We start from the raw sequence: 18537 nt of genomic DNA on the forward strand, positions 1-18537 counted from the left end.
CGAGCAAGTTGAGAACATGCTTGAACATGGTGTTATCAAACCATCCTGCAGCCCTTGGTCACCTTCCGGAGTACTAGTTAAGAAAAAAAATTCATTTCTGTGTGCACTATCGTCGTCTGAACAAGATTAGACGAAAAGATCTCTACCTTCTACCGCGGATAGATGACACCCTGGATTGTGTTCATGGCGCTGAATTTTTTCTTCTTTGGACTTGTGATCGGGCTATTTTCAAGTCTCGATAGATGAGTCCGATCACGCAAAGACAGCTTTCGTTACATCTGACGGCCTGTAAGAATTTAGCGCAATTCCGTTGGGCCAATGTAACGCGCGCGCGACATTTGAAAGAATGATGGACAATACTTTGCGAGGCCTCAAATGGAAGACGTATTTGGGTTTTTTAGGGGACGCGGTAGTCCTCCCCCCCATTCCACCACTCACCTCTCTCGTCTATTTGAAGTTCTTACTTGCCTTGCCCCGACCGGCCTTCAACTAACCTTGAAAATGTGGCACTTCGAAGCTTGCCAGCTGACCATACTTGGCCACATCGTTTCCAAATACGGCATCACTCCCGACCCTCTGCCCTTATTTTCATCGCTTTGTGCACAATTTTGCCTGCATGATCGTACCCCTGACGAAGCTCCTGGCTGACCCTGGTGGCCTTCGCGACTGGACTCCAGCATGTGACCAAGCCTTCATCACTTTGCGTCGTCTACTTACCTCACCGCCCGTTCTACGTCACTGCGAACCAAGTGCTCCGAACGAAGTTCACATGGACGCCAGCGGCGTTGGTCTTGGAGCCGTCCTTGCGCAACGCAAGCGTGGCTTTCTGGAATATGCGGTCGTCTAAGCGAGTCGTGCCATCACAAAGGCAGAAACCAACTATTATTTCAAGAAAAAGAGTATTTGGCTGTAGTTTAGGCTTTAACGAAATTTCCTCCTTACTTCTATCGCCATCCCTTAGACGTTGTGACCGACCGCCACTCATGTGCTGGCATGTGTCACTAAAGCACTCGTCAGGGAGTCTTGGACGTTAGGTTCTTCAACTCCAACAATATGACATTGTCACAATCTGTCGCTCCGGGCGTCAACATTCACACGCAGATGTGTTCTCCCGATCACCCATGCGATCCGACGGTCCGCCACCCTCATCCATCGATTGTCCGGTTGCTACGCTTACTCTTACTGACATGCCGTCTGAACAGAGAAAAGATCCGTGGATTGCGTCTCTCATTGATAATCTTCCCAGCTCTTCACTGTTACATGCCCTCGAGCGCTTCATCTACAAGCCACCCATTTCGTGGTACGGGGCGCCGACGCCATCTGATATCCTCATAACTATCAGCCAGACGGTCGCAAATGGCGGCTGGTCATCCGTCACCATTTGTGTTCCGACATATGCACGCATTTCCACCCAGACCTACAACAAGCTCATGTTGGCGTCCTGAAACCCTCGAGTGGCTCCGCCAGTGTCATTACTGGCGCGGCATGTATTCTTATGTCTGCAAATACATTGGGTCATGTGCAGCCTGTCAGCGACGCAAGACATCTCCTCATACCACAGGCCCTCTGTAACCTTTACCGTGTCCTGCACATCCTTTAGACCATATTCGCATCGACGATTATGGGCCTCTTCTGTGCACTGCTAACAGAAATCGTTGGATAATTGTCGCAGTAGACCATCTAGCAAGACATGCCAAAACTGTTGCACTTGCTTCAGCAGCTGCTTGCGACGTCGCCGCGTTCATCTTATGGCATTTCATCTCATCGCATGGCGCACCGCGATAACTGTTCAGCGAGCGAGGCCGTGTCTTCTTGTCCGAAGTTATTAGTGAGCTACTCGCCGCGTGCCGCACTATGCACCTCACGACTACGGCGTATCGCCCACAGACTAAACGGCTAGCGGAACGGTTCAACCGCGCACTTAGTGACCTGCTCACAATGTATGTTGCGTCTGATAATTCAAATTGGGACGACGTCCTCCCTTTTGTGACGTACGCGCATAATACGGCCACTCAGGCTACCACAAGCTCCTCGCCATTTTTTTCTTCTCTATGGACGTGAACCATTCTCTACCCTTGACACCGCAATACCATATCATACGTATACCTCTGAATTCACGCCTCTTTCCGAAGTTGCTCGCTCATTCACGTCAGTTGCCTCAGGCATTCAGAAAGACCGCCGCGACAACGATCAGCACACACAGTCCTTTGTCGTGGATTCTCACGCCTGGCTTCGGCTACCCTCCGTATCTCCAGGCCTTAGCCCAAAGCTTGCTACGAAATATCACGGTCCGTGCCGGATCGTGTGCGTTCTTATTCTCGCGACAATCCCCTCTGGTTAAACCATTGGTGGGACCTCTGTTCTTCATTGTAGTCTTACTTTACTCTGTTTCACCACAGGGACCTCAGCGGTAGTGCTGTTACTTCCAATATGAACCTGTAAGGCAAATACGAGCATGCTTTGCATTGAATATAATTTCTGCTTGAGGTCCAATATCTTTGCTGTAACTAAAATTACAAAAGGTGCGATTTCAAGCTCTTCGAAACGCTCTTGCAATGTTACACCTCACAGCTTTAGCTCCTCGTCTTCGTAAGTGCATTTCAATGACGTGCTTGGACATTGCCGCAACTGACTTACAGATGCGCAGAATTGAACGCAAGCCGTGTCTACGTCACGAAAGAGCTATTGTTAAAATTTCACAATATATAATTTATATATGTGCTTGGTGGATTGCTTAATTTTACCGCAGTTTCAGTGTCCTAAAATATCACAATTTTTGTCATCTGGGTACTATTCCTAAAAACATGCATTGTTAATATCGTTCAATTTTCGGCCGTACATGATACATCAGTGAGGTCATTGACGACAAAGGGAACTCGCTACAACATGCAAAACGCAAATACCGCAATTGCAAGTTCGGCGGGCAGCTCTTTGAAGGTATTGTTTGTCGAAGCCGCCTATATACAGGGCATGTGCAAAGGTGCAGCTTCCAGAGGAGGTTGCTGCGAAAATAAGAACGCACACCGTCACATTGTTCCTGTCGCCAGCTACAGCCCTCGCAGGTCGCGAAAATTCCAAAATGTCACGGGACCTGTTTACCGCGCAGCCGTATTTACGTACGCTGGCTACGTTCTCTTTTCTTTTGGTTGTTGGTAAGTAGCGTAAATGCTCCTGCTCAAGTGTTAATACGTGTCTTTTATACGAGTTTTTAATTTTCAGCTTCTATGTGCTTTCTTGGTTAAAGGAACGTTCTCTGTACCATCGCTGATAAAGTATTCTTTAGCATCATATTGGTGCAACAATCCAAAGAAAGAAATGGGTGTCATTGCAACGAGTCCAAACATTTTTTTCCTTAATGTATGCTAACTGCGAGGCTTATTTCTTCGCGATTAGATTCATATGTATGGCCAGTGGTGGTCAGGTAAATGGCCAGGCTTGCGCAGGCTGAGGACTACTGTTAGAGTGACATTGCCCATGTTGCCGCTAACAATAAATATCAACAGAAAATTTTCAGATGAGATGATTAACGACCGACGAAGGTTATAAAGACTCCTTCAACGTAAGCATGTATTGGAGTGTCTTGTAGACGAAACCAATTTGGAAGGATCGGGTAGCGAATAGAACAATTTGGTCTGCATTCATAACACTTTTTCTTAGGGCTAAAGCGGCAAACACTCCGCTGAATTGTCTACAGCGAAATTTTCTTCTTTTCAACACTTTCAACGGTCTCAAGGTAATTTCTGCTTTTCATTAATTACTCTCGTCATGGTAACCTTCGGTCAGCACAAACCCATGGCTGATGCCTTCCTCGTATTTCCTAGCACTTACGCACCATAACAAGCACAGTGTTTCCACCTGCCCTCTTTCAGTCTCACGACATTGAAAATATATTTTTCCATCCCACTAAAGTGATTTCATAAAATATGGTGCATCGATGTATGAGCGTTGGAAGCTCTTGAAGGGCAACTCCGGCGATTCTTCGATGTCCGCTGATCTTAATAGAATTTTGAATACATGTTCTCTTTTGCACTCTGACTAACTGTACCGAACTATACAGGCTGTAAGTCACTTAGTTTTCCTTAAAATGAGTTTTGAAGATTCGTTGCGTTCCCGACTCACAAATTTCTACTGGCCACCCTGTGTTTGTGACGTCAGAGACTACACCCCCACTGTCGATAAAATCCCTGCTTAAATCACCGCTGTCTATTTCGGAAACTCTTTAAAAGCTCCCTGTGTCGTCAAGAGGTGTCGCCGGCTTCGCTTCTTTGGCGTTAGCGCCACGTGCAGCGCGTCTTTAGCACGCCTTCTGCGGGTTTATAATATGGTAGTGTAGTATCTGACGTCACTGACTCATCGTGACGTCGCACGAAGCAGCTACCCATTTCGGTTTCGGCGTCTCATTTATTGGTTATTTAAAATTACTGACGAATTTCTAAGAAAATTGAACCACCCTACTAGTGACAAGACTGTCAATGCCATAAGAAAATGACAATATCCTAGTATGGTTAAATAAAGACCCGGAGTTGTCCGTCAAGCCGATTCTCACGAACTTTCGAGGTTCCACATAAAGGCGACGCATTGAAAGCGAATGCAAGGTTTGTCCTTACAAGGGCAAACCTTTCGTTCGCTGAATATACGCTGAATTCGAATAAGAACTCTGGCGTTATTACGAGCGCAGCCGTCGCGCAAGCTCGATAGGCTGTGAGATGCGACAGCGGGTAGATGCTTTAAAAACTTGAGAATTTAATACAAGAAGCAGGGCATGAGAAGAATTTGTTGGGGAGTATGGTAAGCAGTAACATCTCTGGCTTCAATGGGCGCCCCATGAGGTGTGTTGTCAGATGTATGTTTTACTGTGCTATTCGAACATACTTTATCATATATTTCAGAACGCCTTTCTTTTTCCTCTTCGTCTTCATATTTAGCACTGTGATGGTGGCGGTTTGTTGCTGTAGTATGTCGACCCCTGCGGGTGTACCCACTGATCTAGCGAGGTTGGCGCCGGCTTCCAGTAGTGTAATCCGTTACGGCCACTAGTGCTCGAACGAGCACGGCCAATGTTTCCAACAAATGTTTAGTTACGTCTAGCCCCGCTGCAAGAGCCAACACATGTCTTAGTGGCCTATCGCTCCATTGTTCTTGTGGGGGCTTAAAATCGGAGGGCTCTCATCGCGCGAGTCACTATTGCGTTTATTCAGAATGTTCCGTGCTGGGAATCAATTTTAGCCGGGATAAAAGCATATTTTTCACCTATTGTTGCCGTTTGCTGCGTACCAGGCACGCAGCCAGGATCTTTTTCGGGGATAGGGGGTGGGGGGGACAACTTAAGTTAACTTCTCGATGCAAATGAGGGGGTGGCTATACCTTTACAAGTACAAATTTGAATAATGCCCACCATTCGCCATAAAGACGCGTACACCCGCAAACGAGAAATGAAATAAGGTGTATCTCACAGGTACGCCTGTGAGATACACCTTTCCTTTACTTGCCAAGCAAGGAACCCCGCCAAATGAACTGGCGCATGAAAGGAGCGCAGGAAGAACACTACCAAGAACAAGTAAACAAGGGAAAGTGTAATTAAAATTTTTCACCAGAAAGATATCAAGACTAAGTACTCAAAGCTTACATGCGAGGGTAGCTACCCTCCAGCAATGAAATCACATGTCGTTCCTTTCGAGCTCGCAGATAAAACAGTGGTTCGTAGAATCCCTTATAATATGTCCAGAGATAAAAAGGTGTGGCGGAAAAAGGAGTTACAAGAAATGTTGGACGCAGGTATCATACGGCCTTCTGTATCCCCATTTGCTTCTCCTACAACTATTGCACCAAAAGAAGACGGGACATTCCACCTCTGCACAGACTACCCGGCTCTCAATGGTCAAACTGAATTGATACCTTATGCAGTGCTGAGAATTGACGACATCATTGGAGAAACTGGTGGTTGCCATTGTTTTTCACGAATAGACCTCTGCAAGGGCTTTTGGCAGATTGCACTAAGGGAAGAAACGAAGAAGTACACGGTGTTCGTAACCTCATTTGAATTGTTCGAGTGCAACTGCCTACCATTTGGTTGGAAAAACTCCTCTGCGTGGTTTCAGAAGATTATGACGAATATTCTGAAACATTACCTGTGCATATTTTGCAATGGGTACATGGACGACATCATAATCTACTCAAAGACGAAGGAAGAACACCGTGGTCATCTTTCAAAAGTTCTTCACGCCCTCAGTCTTGCCCAACTCAAAGTCAACTTCAAGAAAAGTGCGTTCATTCAAATACCGTAGTATTTCTTGGCAGGGTGTTTGATGGACTCACTAAAAACACTAAGGAAGAATCGGTAGAGAATCTCCAAGCTGGTAAAGCCTTATGACGTGCACTCCCTGCGCGTTTTTCTTCGTCTAGAAGGACACTTCCGGCCGTTTATCAAATACAGTACACTGAGAACAAGGGGCCTCACACGTTTAACTCAGAAAGATGTGCCCTTTCAATAGGACGAGAAGTGCGAAGCTGTCTATTGTGAGCTGGTAAAACTAATTTCGTACGACCCCATCTTACGAATACAGGATTTTTCTCTACCTTTCGTGCTGAACACAGACGCATCACATTATGCGACCGGTGCAGTTTTATACCAGATACCCTCCAAACAAGCTGACCAAACCAAACACTACGTTGTGGGGTAGTACAGCTATACCCTGAAACCTGCCTAAATCAATTACTCTACCACACAAAAGGAAGCTATGGCCGTCTTAAAAGCTGTGTAATACTTTAGTACTTACCTGGAAGATGCCAAATTCATACTTTTCACTGACCATCAAGCACTGACTCAACTTCTGTGCATGGCCCAGCCAAGAAGCCGCATTGCTAGATGGGTGAACTATCTGCAACAATTTGATTTCGTAATTTCACACCGTCGTGACCCAATCCTCACTGACGCTGACGCACTATCAAGATTACTTGTACACGAATCAAGCAAGAATCCTGAGGTAATCAACCATATTTAGCTGTGGGAAGGTACAGAAGAGCTCTAGTTTATCAATGGAAGGTATCACGTACCACCAACTATGATTCCAAGGATTCTTCATCTATACCACGAAACTCCTGGATCGGGTGGACATGTTGGCTTCTGGCGCACTTATAAGAAATTGCTCATGAGATTCACATGGCCGGGCATGAAAAACGACATCAGCCATTACATTCGCACATGCCACCTCTGCCATCTGAGCAAAGTTAAATTCAACCTATTGACAGACGTATTGCCAAACCCTGAGTATTCAAGCCTCCCGTTCAAAGTGAATCATTTGGATTTCGCGGAGCTCAAAAAGAAGGGGGAAGGAGTCAAGCGAACGCAAGCTTTCTTGCTCTCCATAGATGAGTGCACAAGGACGATTGCGGTTAAATCTGGCAAAGAATACGCAAACAGCGTAATTATATTTATTTATTAGCTCTCCTCAAGGCTGAATGTTTTAAACATACAAAGACGCTCGTCTGCGAAAACGGGCCGGCTTTCCGGAGTGCCAGATTATCAAAGTGATCACACGAGCACGGCATAATGATTAAGTATTCTTCTCCATACCACCCGGCAGCAAATGGCCTAGCGGAACGTCCCATACGAGACATCAAACAGTATCTGAGGATGTATCCAGACTTTGCCGGTGGCTGTGTGTGCTGTCTCGAGGCCGCTGTGAAACATCACAACAGATCGGACACCACTGGATTAGGCTGCAGCCCTCGTTTTGCAATTTTAGGTACAGCCCCCATACTTCCTGCAGATCGTGAGCTAGGCCTCCTACTGAACCTCGAACTCGCGGAAGTAAGAAAAACTGTCAAGGAACAGGAGGTCTACAAGCGCCGCATGACGTGAAACTTTGATAAAAGGCACAGTAGCGAGATACCGTACATACAACCTGGAGACTATGTCCTTGTAAGGAAAGGAGCTGTGCCTTCAAGTTCTCAATTTTGCGGACCATTTCAAGTCATTAAGACTTCATGCCAGAATGGAATTGAAGAATGTCTGGTGTACCATAGTCTCGGGTCAAACGGAGTGCACCTCTATTGGAAACATATTCAAGTATTACCCCAGGAGGTGTAATTAAAACAAATCCGCAAGAGTGAGGCAGTCTACGCTGGACGCATGAAAGAAGACGAAGAAATGGGCTAGGGTGAAGTGAGAACGAGAAGTTGGAATAAAATGGCGGACGACACCCGTCTCACTGAAATTATGTCATTTCTTCTGCCGTTCTAGTTAGGAACGCTACAGTTATATATATTCTCAACTGCGCTTCTTCTGCTAGACGTGCTCACTCGACTGGACTTGCTAGCACAATACCACCATGTTCAGCAGTCCACGTCTAGTGTGGTGGTAAGAAAAGCAGGACGGAAGTGTTTTTTTGCGTCACTGTCCGCTGCTTCAAATATGGCAATTTTTTCATAGTTGGACCCACTTTTAAGTTTCCAGTTTATAAAAAAATGTTTTAGTGCAGGAAACACCACCGCTGTTGTTCTGCGGCTTGAATTATTTATTTTTCCGCATTGGTGCGAAGTCGTCACAAAAATTATATGTTTTGACGGACGTACCATTCAACCGTGTGGTTATTTCTGCCACTTTCTGAACGAGGGAAAAGCCATGCTTTCTATCTTTTCAAAGAACCAACTCATGAGGAGCAGAGTCGCATTGTGTTCGTTAAAATCAGTGCAAACGTGGAAGGAGAGATGAGAAAAAACAAACATTACAGATTTGAAGAAAATGTTTAAATCACACAACATATCACCAGAAAGAACACCTAAGCAGTGCGTCGAGCTGAGATGGACACAAAATAAGAATTCAGTCGGCCTGAAGCAGGTCAGTGTCGTTGCGCAACCAGCATTGGCGCGCGAAGTCTCGGTGCCATTTGCTCAAAAAAACGATATAAGCCGCCACTGCTGAAAAATTGACCGATGACGGAGTAAATGGTCAAGAAGCTCTTCATTCTCGACCATCATGTCTCATTGAACATCACAAATTAAGATTGGGAATATTACAGCTCGTAACGTATATAATTTACAGCTCGTTATCTGCGTGCGAACTCCTGTTTCCCATTGAAACCCCAGTGTAAACCAACAAATTGACAGGCCAAAAAATGCGGTCTTGTCCCCTAGCAGCAGCGAATATTTATTGGACGTCCTCTTCCAAATGGGCTGGCGCGTGGTCGGAGCACCTTTCTTTGTGAACCCCAGTAGTGGCATTCTTCGGTGACAGCGGTGCAGGCCCATGGAAAATGTCTTATATTTGAGTATTCGTTGGGCAGCTTGCAGTTCAGGCACAGTTGTGGTTGAAGTCGTTGCAGCATTGAGGCGTAATGTATATTATTATTATCTGTAAATATGATTATTTTTAATCGCCCTGTCCTAACGTTTTAAAGAAAAAGGGCAATGAAATTTTAAACTATCAGACATTTAATTGTTAATTGCAGAAAATATTAGTAATTACGCGACGTTGAAGCTGCTGAAGGTTAAGCTAAATGGCATAGCCGTTCAGAGCGCAAAATTTTACATTAAAGGGATACGGACACAAAAATTGGTGGGCGGTTTTCTGCGTCAGAACAAAAGTTGAACTGTTAAAAATGACGAATACAACAAGCTGCTTAGAAAAAAAGAACGAGAAACACCTTTCTTTTGCGATTTTCTGTTGCGCCTTGCCTCCAAGCGGCCGCCGGGAGAAGCTGAAACTTGGCGTCATGACACCCCCGCGTACCCGCGCGCGCGCGGCCAAGGTCAGCCACAGCCGGCGCAGTCTTTCCGGAGTGTCGGTCCCTTGCAGCGTTTGTTTATCGCCGTCGGCTATGTTCGCACGTGGTCTGTCTGAAACATTATCCCCGGCAGTGCTCCATGCAGGTGGTGCATCTTACACGCGTGTTCGCATGGTCGTCGATCGGTATTGAAGCATTCTTCGTAGCGGAAGAAAATGCCCAGACATTACTGCGCCCACGGCTGTTATAACAGCATTATCGGTCGTGATACGCCGTCGCGCACGTTTCCCAGAGACAAGAAGGTGCGTGAACTTTGCATACGTGCCTGTCAGCCACCACACCCAGCATGGAGACTTCTAAAAAATGGCTTCATTTGCGCGGACCACTTCGTCAACGATGCTTATGCGACCAGCCCGGCTGTGCTCAAAAGCCTTGGCATGCCGCTCAAAAGGCTCCTGTTGAGGCAATACAATTCAAAGAGCGGGTGCTTAGTGATGCATTCGTAACAGTTAGCTGTGTTCGCCAACTTTTGATGTTCTAGCAACAGACCCTCTCTCTTTCTGTATGCATGTAGCCGCAGCGGTGACCGCAGGAGTGCCTGTTGAAAGAAGGGAAATTACCGTTTCATTGGCTGTGCAAGAACAGATATTCTCGGCTTGTGACAGAAATTGTTTACCCTGCGGATGCATGTGTTTATCATAAAACAAAATAGTCATGTTGTGTGCACTTTCGCTGCGTCTAATATTGAACGACAGCATACGAGCGCTCTTCTAATTGATCAAATATACAAAACACAGCCAGTGAATGAACGCCAGACAACAGCATACATGTGTAGTAATCTAAAATGCGCAGCACATTTATCTACATTGCCGTTTCACACGTTGCTTTTCAACCTCAAGCAAAAAATTACGGATTTTCATAGGTCTCTGCATAATCATGCGTCGGGTTTCATGACCTGGTTGTTCGCGCAGCATTTCCCTATTAAATGTCCCAGCTAAAGACCTTCCTTTGTCTATGGCCACAGAATCGATGTAGCTAAGTGATCTGGTCGACGGGTCCCTAGCGCAGCCGCCCATCTCAACGAGTTCAACCAGTAAATGGCTTCTAATGGTGTGAATGTGAAAGTAGCCGTAAACACAGGGCTATGAAACGGCTGGAAAATTCTACACATGCCGTGCCTCGTCGCGTAAAAACGAAGTGTGCAGCGATCGAAAGCCGACAGCGTAGGTAAGCACAAAGCGACGAGCTACGCTACCTACGATTCAGCCGTAATAGCTCCCTTTCTGCCTCAACGCGGGTCACGAAACTAGGCATTTTGCATCCTACGTAACATAATTTTAGGAACTGCTGCTGCTGCACTTCAAGTTTGCTAGAAAAAGAAATTACCATTTTGCTGGCCCGGACTGCCTGACCGGCACGTTCAAGGCCGCCTGCTCTTCTTTGCCGCTTGACGCGGAAGGCTCGTAACCGTAAGCGATTATATTTCTTGCTAAGTTGGAACGGCCCTTATCTACAGACGTGTACTCATCGCTGGTAGAGGCAGCAGAACCCGAATCCATGCTCGCGATTGCGGCGGCGGCGCGCCTCGAATGACCGTGGCCGGCCGGCTGGCTATCCGACGGGGGTGTCGTGACGTCACGCCTTCCAACTCGCTTGGGCCGGGCGGCGTTGCGCGCGCTCACAAAAACGCCAAAAATAAAGCCATCCGCTGAAAAATGAGCGAAGTGACTGCTTGTTTTCGGTGTACTCGCACACTGAGGACTCATTTTCTGTATTATCGTAAAATGTTCAGATTTTGTGTCCGTATCCCTTTAACGTTCGCCGTAGTTTATGCAAGAGAACCTAGTGTAAGTGGGTCACCTTGGTTTCAAGGTGACCCATTTACACTAGGATCTCCAATTTTGTCTTCAAAACATGAGCTTCAAGTCGAAAGATACAGCCAGGGTGGCACTGCCAGGTATTCTTTCAATCAACACATTTTTTCATGCATAGGGAGGGAGTGTATGATTGCCATAGGAAAACAACCAGTTACGAGGGCAGGGACGTCGTGCACACTTGGAAAAAATCTGCTATGCTCGCAGTTGTTTTTTCTTCGCGAAAATAATTGCAAAGTAATATATGTACTTTTCTTCGTTACGAAAAGCCAAACAGGGAATGTATTTCCAAATGATTTACAGCATGGGCGCCAGCCGACATCAGCCGGCGCTGACAGAGAAACCGTGACGCTACGTCAGGTTTAAACGAGGCTAAATCAGGCAGCTGGTAAAGCTTTCGGTTTCAATCTGCAACGTATCGATTACGTCATGCGGCCAGTTTCCGGAAAGCTTTTACCATTGCTCCATCTTCTTCTCTATTCGCAGCTTTGCAGGCAATTCTCATTCACCTACGCTTCTCCTTATTTTCGGCGCAGCGCGACGCCTCGTTGAAAATAAAAACGATAAGGCCGTTAGCTTGCGTGGCCAATGGCGAAAGCTTCATCAAAGAACCTTTCGAGCGTCCTCTCTCCGAAGAAAGAGGAAAAGCCGCCGCATCGCTCGAATGACGAAACATTTATGACGATAGCAAAGTATTAGGCAACTGCAGCAAATCATGATCGCAGTTACAATGGAAATGGAAATTTGAGTGAACTTTAGCCTACCAATTTAATTACTAAGCGCGTTCACGTGTGCACCGCCAAACAACGCCGATCTCACTGGATCACCGCGGGCAATCGCTGCCACAACTCTGGCGTCATGAAGAGCGGCGGCAGCGTCGACCGAACGCCTTGTGCTCCCTCTTTCTTCAACTCGTATCCGAAACCTGATCAGGCGACCTCCAACACGAGGCACGGGAGAATACAGCGCACGAGAAAACATGTGCACCAGTAATGTCGCTTCGCCTATATTGTTCATGCCCGTCACCCATCAGCTCGAAGATAGGGCAGAAACGCGAAGAGCAGATATATTGAACGTCCACGTCCGCTATAAATTTCATCTCTAGCTCCACGTGTCGCTATGGGTTATTTTTTTCTCTCGTTATACGCTTGCAGAAGAGCTTTATGAATCTTTGAAGGCGCCAGCACCCACATGCACATCATGACCACACATCTGTGTTTCAGCTACAACGCAGGAAGGAACGTGCTGCTGTAGGCTAAAAAGAAAATATTGCACAATCGACGTCTAAAAAGACTCTACGTCACGACCCTACACTTCAGGAACCAAAAAAATCACAGTGGCACAAGCACCGAATGGAAAATTGGGTTGATCCCCCAAGGCTACTCATAAGAGCGCATGCTGCTCGCAGTTGAGCGCCGTACGTTAAATTTGCGTGTCCACATTGTAATATGCAGCGCGGCAAGACAAATACAGAGAAGGATGTGGCACAGATAACGCACTGCGATCAACTACAGGTTTTCAGTTGCACACGTAGAGAATATATATGTGTACCGCACAAACGAAGTGAAAAACAAGTCCCAGTTTCTCCCGAAAGGTGAAGCATCGATTGCGATAGCAAATGTTTACAATTATTGAACAGTCATACCTAAATTTTAGACAGAAGCATTTTGTACATTCGAAGAGCTTTGTTTCAGAAATGCGGGTGATAGATGTGTTAAGTAACCCATCCCTGGCTCTCACAAAGACAGAATGTCCGTACGTGGAAAATCAATTTGTTCGAATAGTTCCTGTGTTAGAGGAGGGATAGGCAAAAATTAATCTTCCTTTCTTGCGTCTAAGGTCTGCGCATCCCACAAATCCTATGTTTCTTTGTAGTAAAATTTTCGTTGATACCTAGCGTTCTCTCCTGTGTGCTTCTCTCTATCGTCCGATATCTTTTTAGCGCTAATTGACGTTTGTCAAATCTATTTCTTGTACTAGTTTACTTCCTTGCAAAGTATCTAAAATCATTAAGATGTGGAAGACTTACGTCCACTCCAGCTGTTACCCTACCTTTCTAAGAATATCAGAGGAGCTATGCAAGGCGTCCCAACTGTCATGCACCAAGATTTAAATTTATGAAAATGAGACGCAGCAGGACAGAACCACAATAATGTTGTTTGCCGTCACTTGGAGGTGCTCAGATTATTTTTGCATTCCACCCAATTGCGTAATATATATTATTTAATTAATGAACTTCTCAAATATTAAAATTACACGAAACGTTTCAAAGAGAAAATTGTAGAGCAACATGAGAAACTCCCGATACAGGCTCATTCAGTGCTACGTAACAGTGTATTTTTTTCGAACGCGAAAGAAGCTCCCGAATACATGTAAAATTGCCGCGCCACTGGCCACTTGAGGCACTTTGAGTGTATTCCCGGACTACTTTCACGCTCGGAAAGACACGTTTATGTAACACCTATTGAACAACAGAAAGCTGTATCGGGAGTATTTCACGTTGCTCTACATGACACTTTCCGTCTACTTATATTATTTGAGAAGCTGAAGAAATAATTTAGACCAATTTTGTCATTCAGCGGAATGCAAAAAGCAATCTGAGTATCTTCAAGCGACGCGCAAACAACATTACCTTCGTATGTCCGACTGCGTAGAATTTGCATATTTAAAAATACTGGCGCATGATGGTTGGGACACCCCGTATGTGTAATGCACCGCTGCAGCCTTCTTTGCTCTAGCAGTGCTATTGTGCTGATTTGATGTAATTCGTTAGTTCATTATCGATTACCCGACGTGGTAGCCCAGTGCCTATGTCGTTGGACCGCTCTGCTCGTGGTCGCGAGTTTGATGGCGGCTGCGGGGTGCGCCTCCAGGCTGTTTGCATTACTATATTTAGATGGTGCGGATGGTGTGGATTACTAGATAGATGGTACGCAACTTGGTAGATGTCCCTTAACGCCTCCAAATGTAATGTAATCTCGTTTAGTCGAAAGCTCACTAACTCAGTCTCCCACTATTCGATTATTAATACCGTGGTTTCGACTTCCCCATCGTACAAATATCTTGGCGTTTATCTTTCATCGGACTTATCCTGGACAACGCATGTAGCAACTTTCTCATCTAAAGCTTATCAATCTCTCGGCTAACTGCGTAGAACCTAGCATAACGTGCCTTTTAGTGTACGGAAATTAGCATATCTTGCTGATATTCGCCCACAACTAGAATACGCTTCATCCACACGGTCACCACATCAAGATTATCTAATCCGTAAGTTGGAAGTCATTCAGAATAGGGCAGCCACATTCATCTCTGGCAACTACGACTATCATTCGAGCATTACTTGAATAAAACAAGACCTTGCATTTCAGTCACTAGAAGATCGCCGTGTCATTGCTCGTTTATGTCTGTTTCACAGGTACATTTATAGGAATAACTTTCACTTTTTGCCGCTTCATGCTCTTGTGCGCACATTTCATCGCATTCACAACGCACTTAGTTTCATGCACATTCATGGTCAAACGCAGGCATTTAACTCATCACCACTACCAAGAGCTATTGTACATTGGAACAGTCTCCCGAATCACATTGTATCCATCAGCAATCTTGAAACATTGCGTGGTAACCTGAATTCGTTGCGTGGTAATATTGTATGATGATGTTGCACTTTGCTATTTTTGTCATGTAATTACTGTTTCCCCCCTTACCCCATGCCCTTCAATGAACCTGTAAGGTAAGGTAACGTAATGAACCTGTAAGGTAAGGAAACCCCCGAATGTGATTGTGGATTTGTAGATGAAGATATAGATCACCTCCTTCTAGATTGCCCACATCACGACACACCAAGATGCCGACTTAAATCAGCGCTAAGTAAATTAGACCGCAGACCTTTCAGTTTAAGGAAACTTTTGGGCCCTTGGCCAACAACGGCCTTGCAGAAGAGCGCTTTAAAAGCACTAAAGACTTTTTTTAAAGACAGTGGCATCGTTGGACGTTATTAGTGCTTTCATTGTTCTGTTCATTTGAATGTCACTCTATATATCCATCCGTTTGGGAATTATGTTATGTTGACTGCTTTGTTGTGACTGTATGTGCTAATATTTTAACACGATGTATATACCACCCGCTCACTAGACAATGTGTTATTAGGCGACAGTATCGTTTGTACTTTTGAGACTTTCGACTACATAAGTGTGGAGACATTTGCCATGTATATTGTATGTACCCGCTGACCCGCTGACTAGAAAATGTGCTATTAGGCGACAGTATCGTTTGTACTATTGAGACTTTCGACTACATAGGTGTGGAAACATAGTGTGCTAAGTGTTATTAGGCGACAGTGTTATTAGGCGACAGTATCGTTTGCACTTTTGAGACTTTCGACTACGTAGGTGTGGAGCCATAGGTGTGCTTGTGTGAAAAGACTATTTGATATGTAACCGTGCACCCTGAATGATGTATGACGGAACCACCCAAGAGATAAGGAGTAGCCGGCGCCTTAAATTGCGCGCCAACATCTCCTTATATCATATCAATAAAAAAATTATGAACAATAATAATAAATATTACAGGAACATGACAACTATCTTACTCTTTTAATTGTATTCTATATTAGAAAGGCCCTCCTGGGCTTAAATATGCCGCAGATATCTTTACTAGTCCTACGGTACGTTGTACATGATAGCGTAAAAACGCTTGTCTCCAGTCGCCCAGTGTAGGTCTAATGCTCAAATGTCACTTTTTTTGTTTCAGCTATTGCTGTTCCGGGACTCGTCGCCAAGGGTTCAGGGACAGCTGAGCAAATCTTTGAGCAAACAGGTTCCGCAACCGTATCGGAGAGAAGCGACGGGTCTTATCCACACAGAATCCAAGGTGATCTGCGCCTGTGTTCTTCAACATCAAATATTTAAAGCCGATTTAGGAGGAATGTAGCAAAAAAATATCACTTTCGCTTAAAAACAGTTTCAAAATTACGTCTCAAATTTACGTTTCAAAGTTACATCAAAATTACGTTTGCAAGTGGTATTTGTATTGCTTCTTGATAAAATTATTAATTCACTTTCTCGAATATTTAACTTGCATCACCAAACCAGTCTTTTTTAGTACCAGTGCTATTTTGAGCCTCTGCTTGCGGAGTGAGGAAGGGGCCTGCGCTGAATGTCGGTCTCAGAAACCTTGTGTTGGAGCCTTTCTCACTTCAACATGGAAAAAAGACTCTCAGAAATGCGTCGTTACTAATGAAAAATTAACCTTAGTCTTTTATTACATCAATGTAAACTCATAGGCAAGTTTAACCAACAAACAAATAAAGTGGCTGAAGAGGACCAAGTGTGTGCCCTGGGCAAGGTTGCATATGCCTTTTTTGCAGCTTTCTTTATATAGCTTGGCGATTTTCAGTTCATGTCGTTCCTCTACCTGCATTTATTATAACAGCATATGAAAGCTCAAAAGTGTTTGCTTAGTTCTTCCGAGTACAGTTGTCATCATTGGAGTTATTGTTGTGTGGTCAGCCCGATTTCTCATCCAAAGCTTGGGCGAAGAAAATAAAATGTTCACCAGCAGCAGTGTGTTCTTCGAGGTTGGAAAGCAGGCTTATACAGAAGGACATTTTCAAGGACACAATGACTCCAGTGAGCGTATGTCGATTGTGCGTCGCAAACAATAAGTTAGCACATATTTTTGGGGGTAGCCTTCTCTGCGTACCCAGGTAGCACAAAAGAGATACGTAACGTTTTCGTAGCGTTTATCCAAGACGATAAAAACGGGTTAAAGAAGACACGAATGAGAGAACTTCGGCGGGAAAACGTCGTATATCTCTGCTAATGTCCGGCTTAATTGCTTTCTTGAGACGATCTAGAACAGGTCTGCAAGACGTATTCGAAAAGCTGGTCTAGAAATAGGATTGGGAAAGACACAAGTAATCCCTTTGCCAAAACTATTCGTAACCAATTTCTAAACGTTTTTAGGACGTTATCAAAAAGCGGGTCTAGAAGCGGTCTTGAAAGGTTTACGATCATCTGAAGCTAATTTTCGCGGGTGACGGGCGCGATGAGACATCGTTGTTCAAAACACGCGTTTAGTTTCGCCTCACGCGACTGGCCTATGCCGCGCAGACGTCGTCAGCCGCACCCGTTGGCACGGCCTAGGCCAATCGCGTGAGGTGAAACTGATCGGGTGTTTCGAACAACGATCTCCAATCGCGCCCCAGATGAGTAGAAGCGTCCGTGTTGGCTGTAAGAGCCATGGCGCAGTGCCAAGCACTGTTCCCCGCATGGCCGGCGCATCGTCTACCAAGTCGCACGAAAATGAGCCTGTTAGGAATAATAAATCCTTAATACCGCCTTTAGTAAGCTACGATGCTTACAACAACAATGGGAATGACATCCTGCAAAGAACAAATGGCCACGTCTTGGCAGGTGGCCAGACCAAGCCCTTCATGCCAAGAGTGCATGAAATGAGAACATTGTGACAAAGCAAGAACACTTTATTAAAATGTAATGCTTATGCAAGGTTCGAACAAACTGTGTGAGAAATGCAAATAGAAATAAAACTACATCAACAATGACAAAAGTCGCAGAAAGGATTCGTAATGAACTCGAAAGTGAACATTCACTAGCACATAAACAAAATTCCAAGTACACATACAAAAATGAACAGAAAAACCTGGAGTGTACTAAAGTGTCTAATTTATCATAGTAAAGTGCGCGTGCTATTAGATGGACTAGAGTTATGCAGAAGTGACATCGGAGCGAATGGAAGAAGTAGACTGAAAAATGCAAGAGTATGAATTGGATGGTAACTGCCTCCAAGCAATGTTATCAATCATCTAGAAGCTTGAAAAGAGCACAAAAAGAAATACCACCGCATACCATCATGAAACAATCCTGTGACAGAAATAAAAAAAATGGGAACAATGCAATAATGGAAATATTGCCTTTAGG

The 18537-nt window shown here is 45.0% G+C and overlaps 1 protein-coding gene across 1 annotated transcript in view; it reads left to right on the forward strand.

The window, feature by feature from the left end:
- The first annotated feature begins 2947 nt into the window (after nt 1-2947).
- LOC142577955 (uncharacterized) overlaps nt 2948-18537 on the forward strand; it is a 30679-nt gene continuing 15089 nt past the window's right edge. The window contains exons 1-2 of the mRNA XM_075687388.1: nt 2948-3152; nt 16349-16468. Of these exons, the coding sequence (XP_075543503.1) occupies nt 3080-3152; nt 16349-16468 (193 nt within the window). The 5' untranslated portion in view covers nt 2948-3079. The remainder of the gene's footprint in view (nt 3153-16348; nt 16469-18537) is intronic.

The sequence above is a fragment of the Dermacentor variabilis genome, chromosome 4, assembly GCF_050947875.1.
Source record: "Dermacentor variabilis isolate Ectoservices chromosome 4, ASM5094787v1, whole genome shotgun sequence".
Taxonomy (NCBI): domain Eukaryota; kingdom Metazoa; phylum Arthropoda; class Arachnida; order Ixodida; family Ixodidae; genus Dermacentor; species Dermacentor variabilis.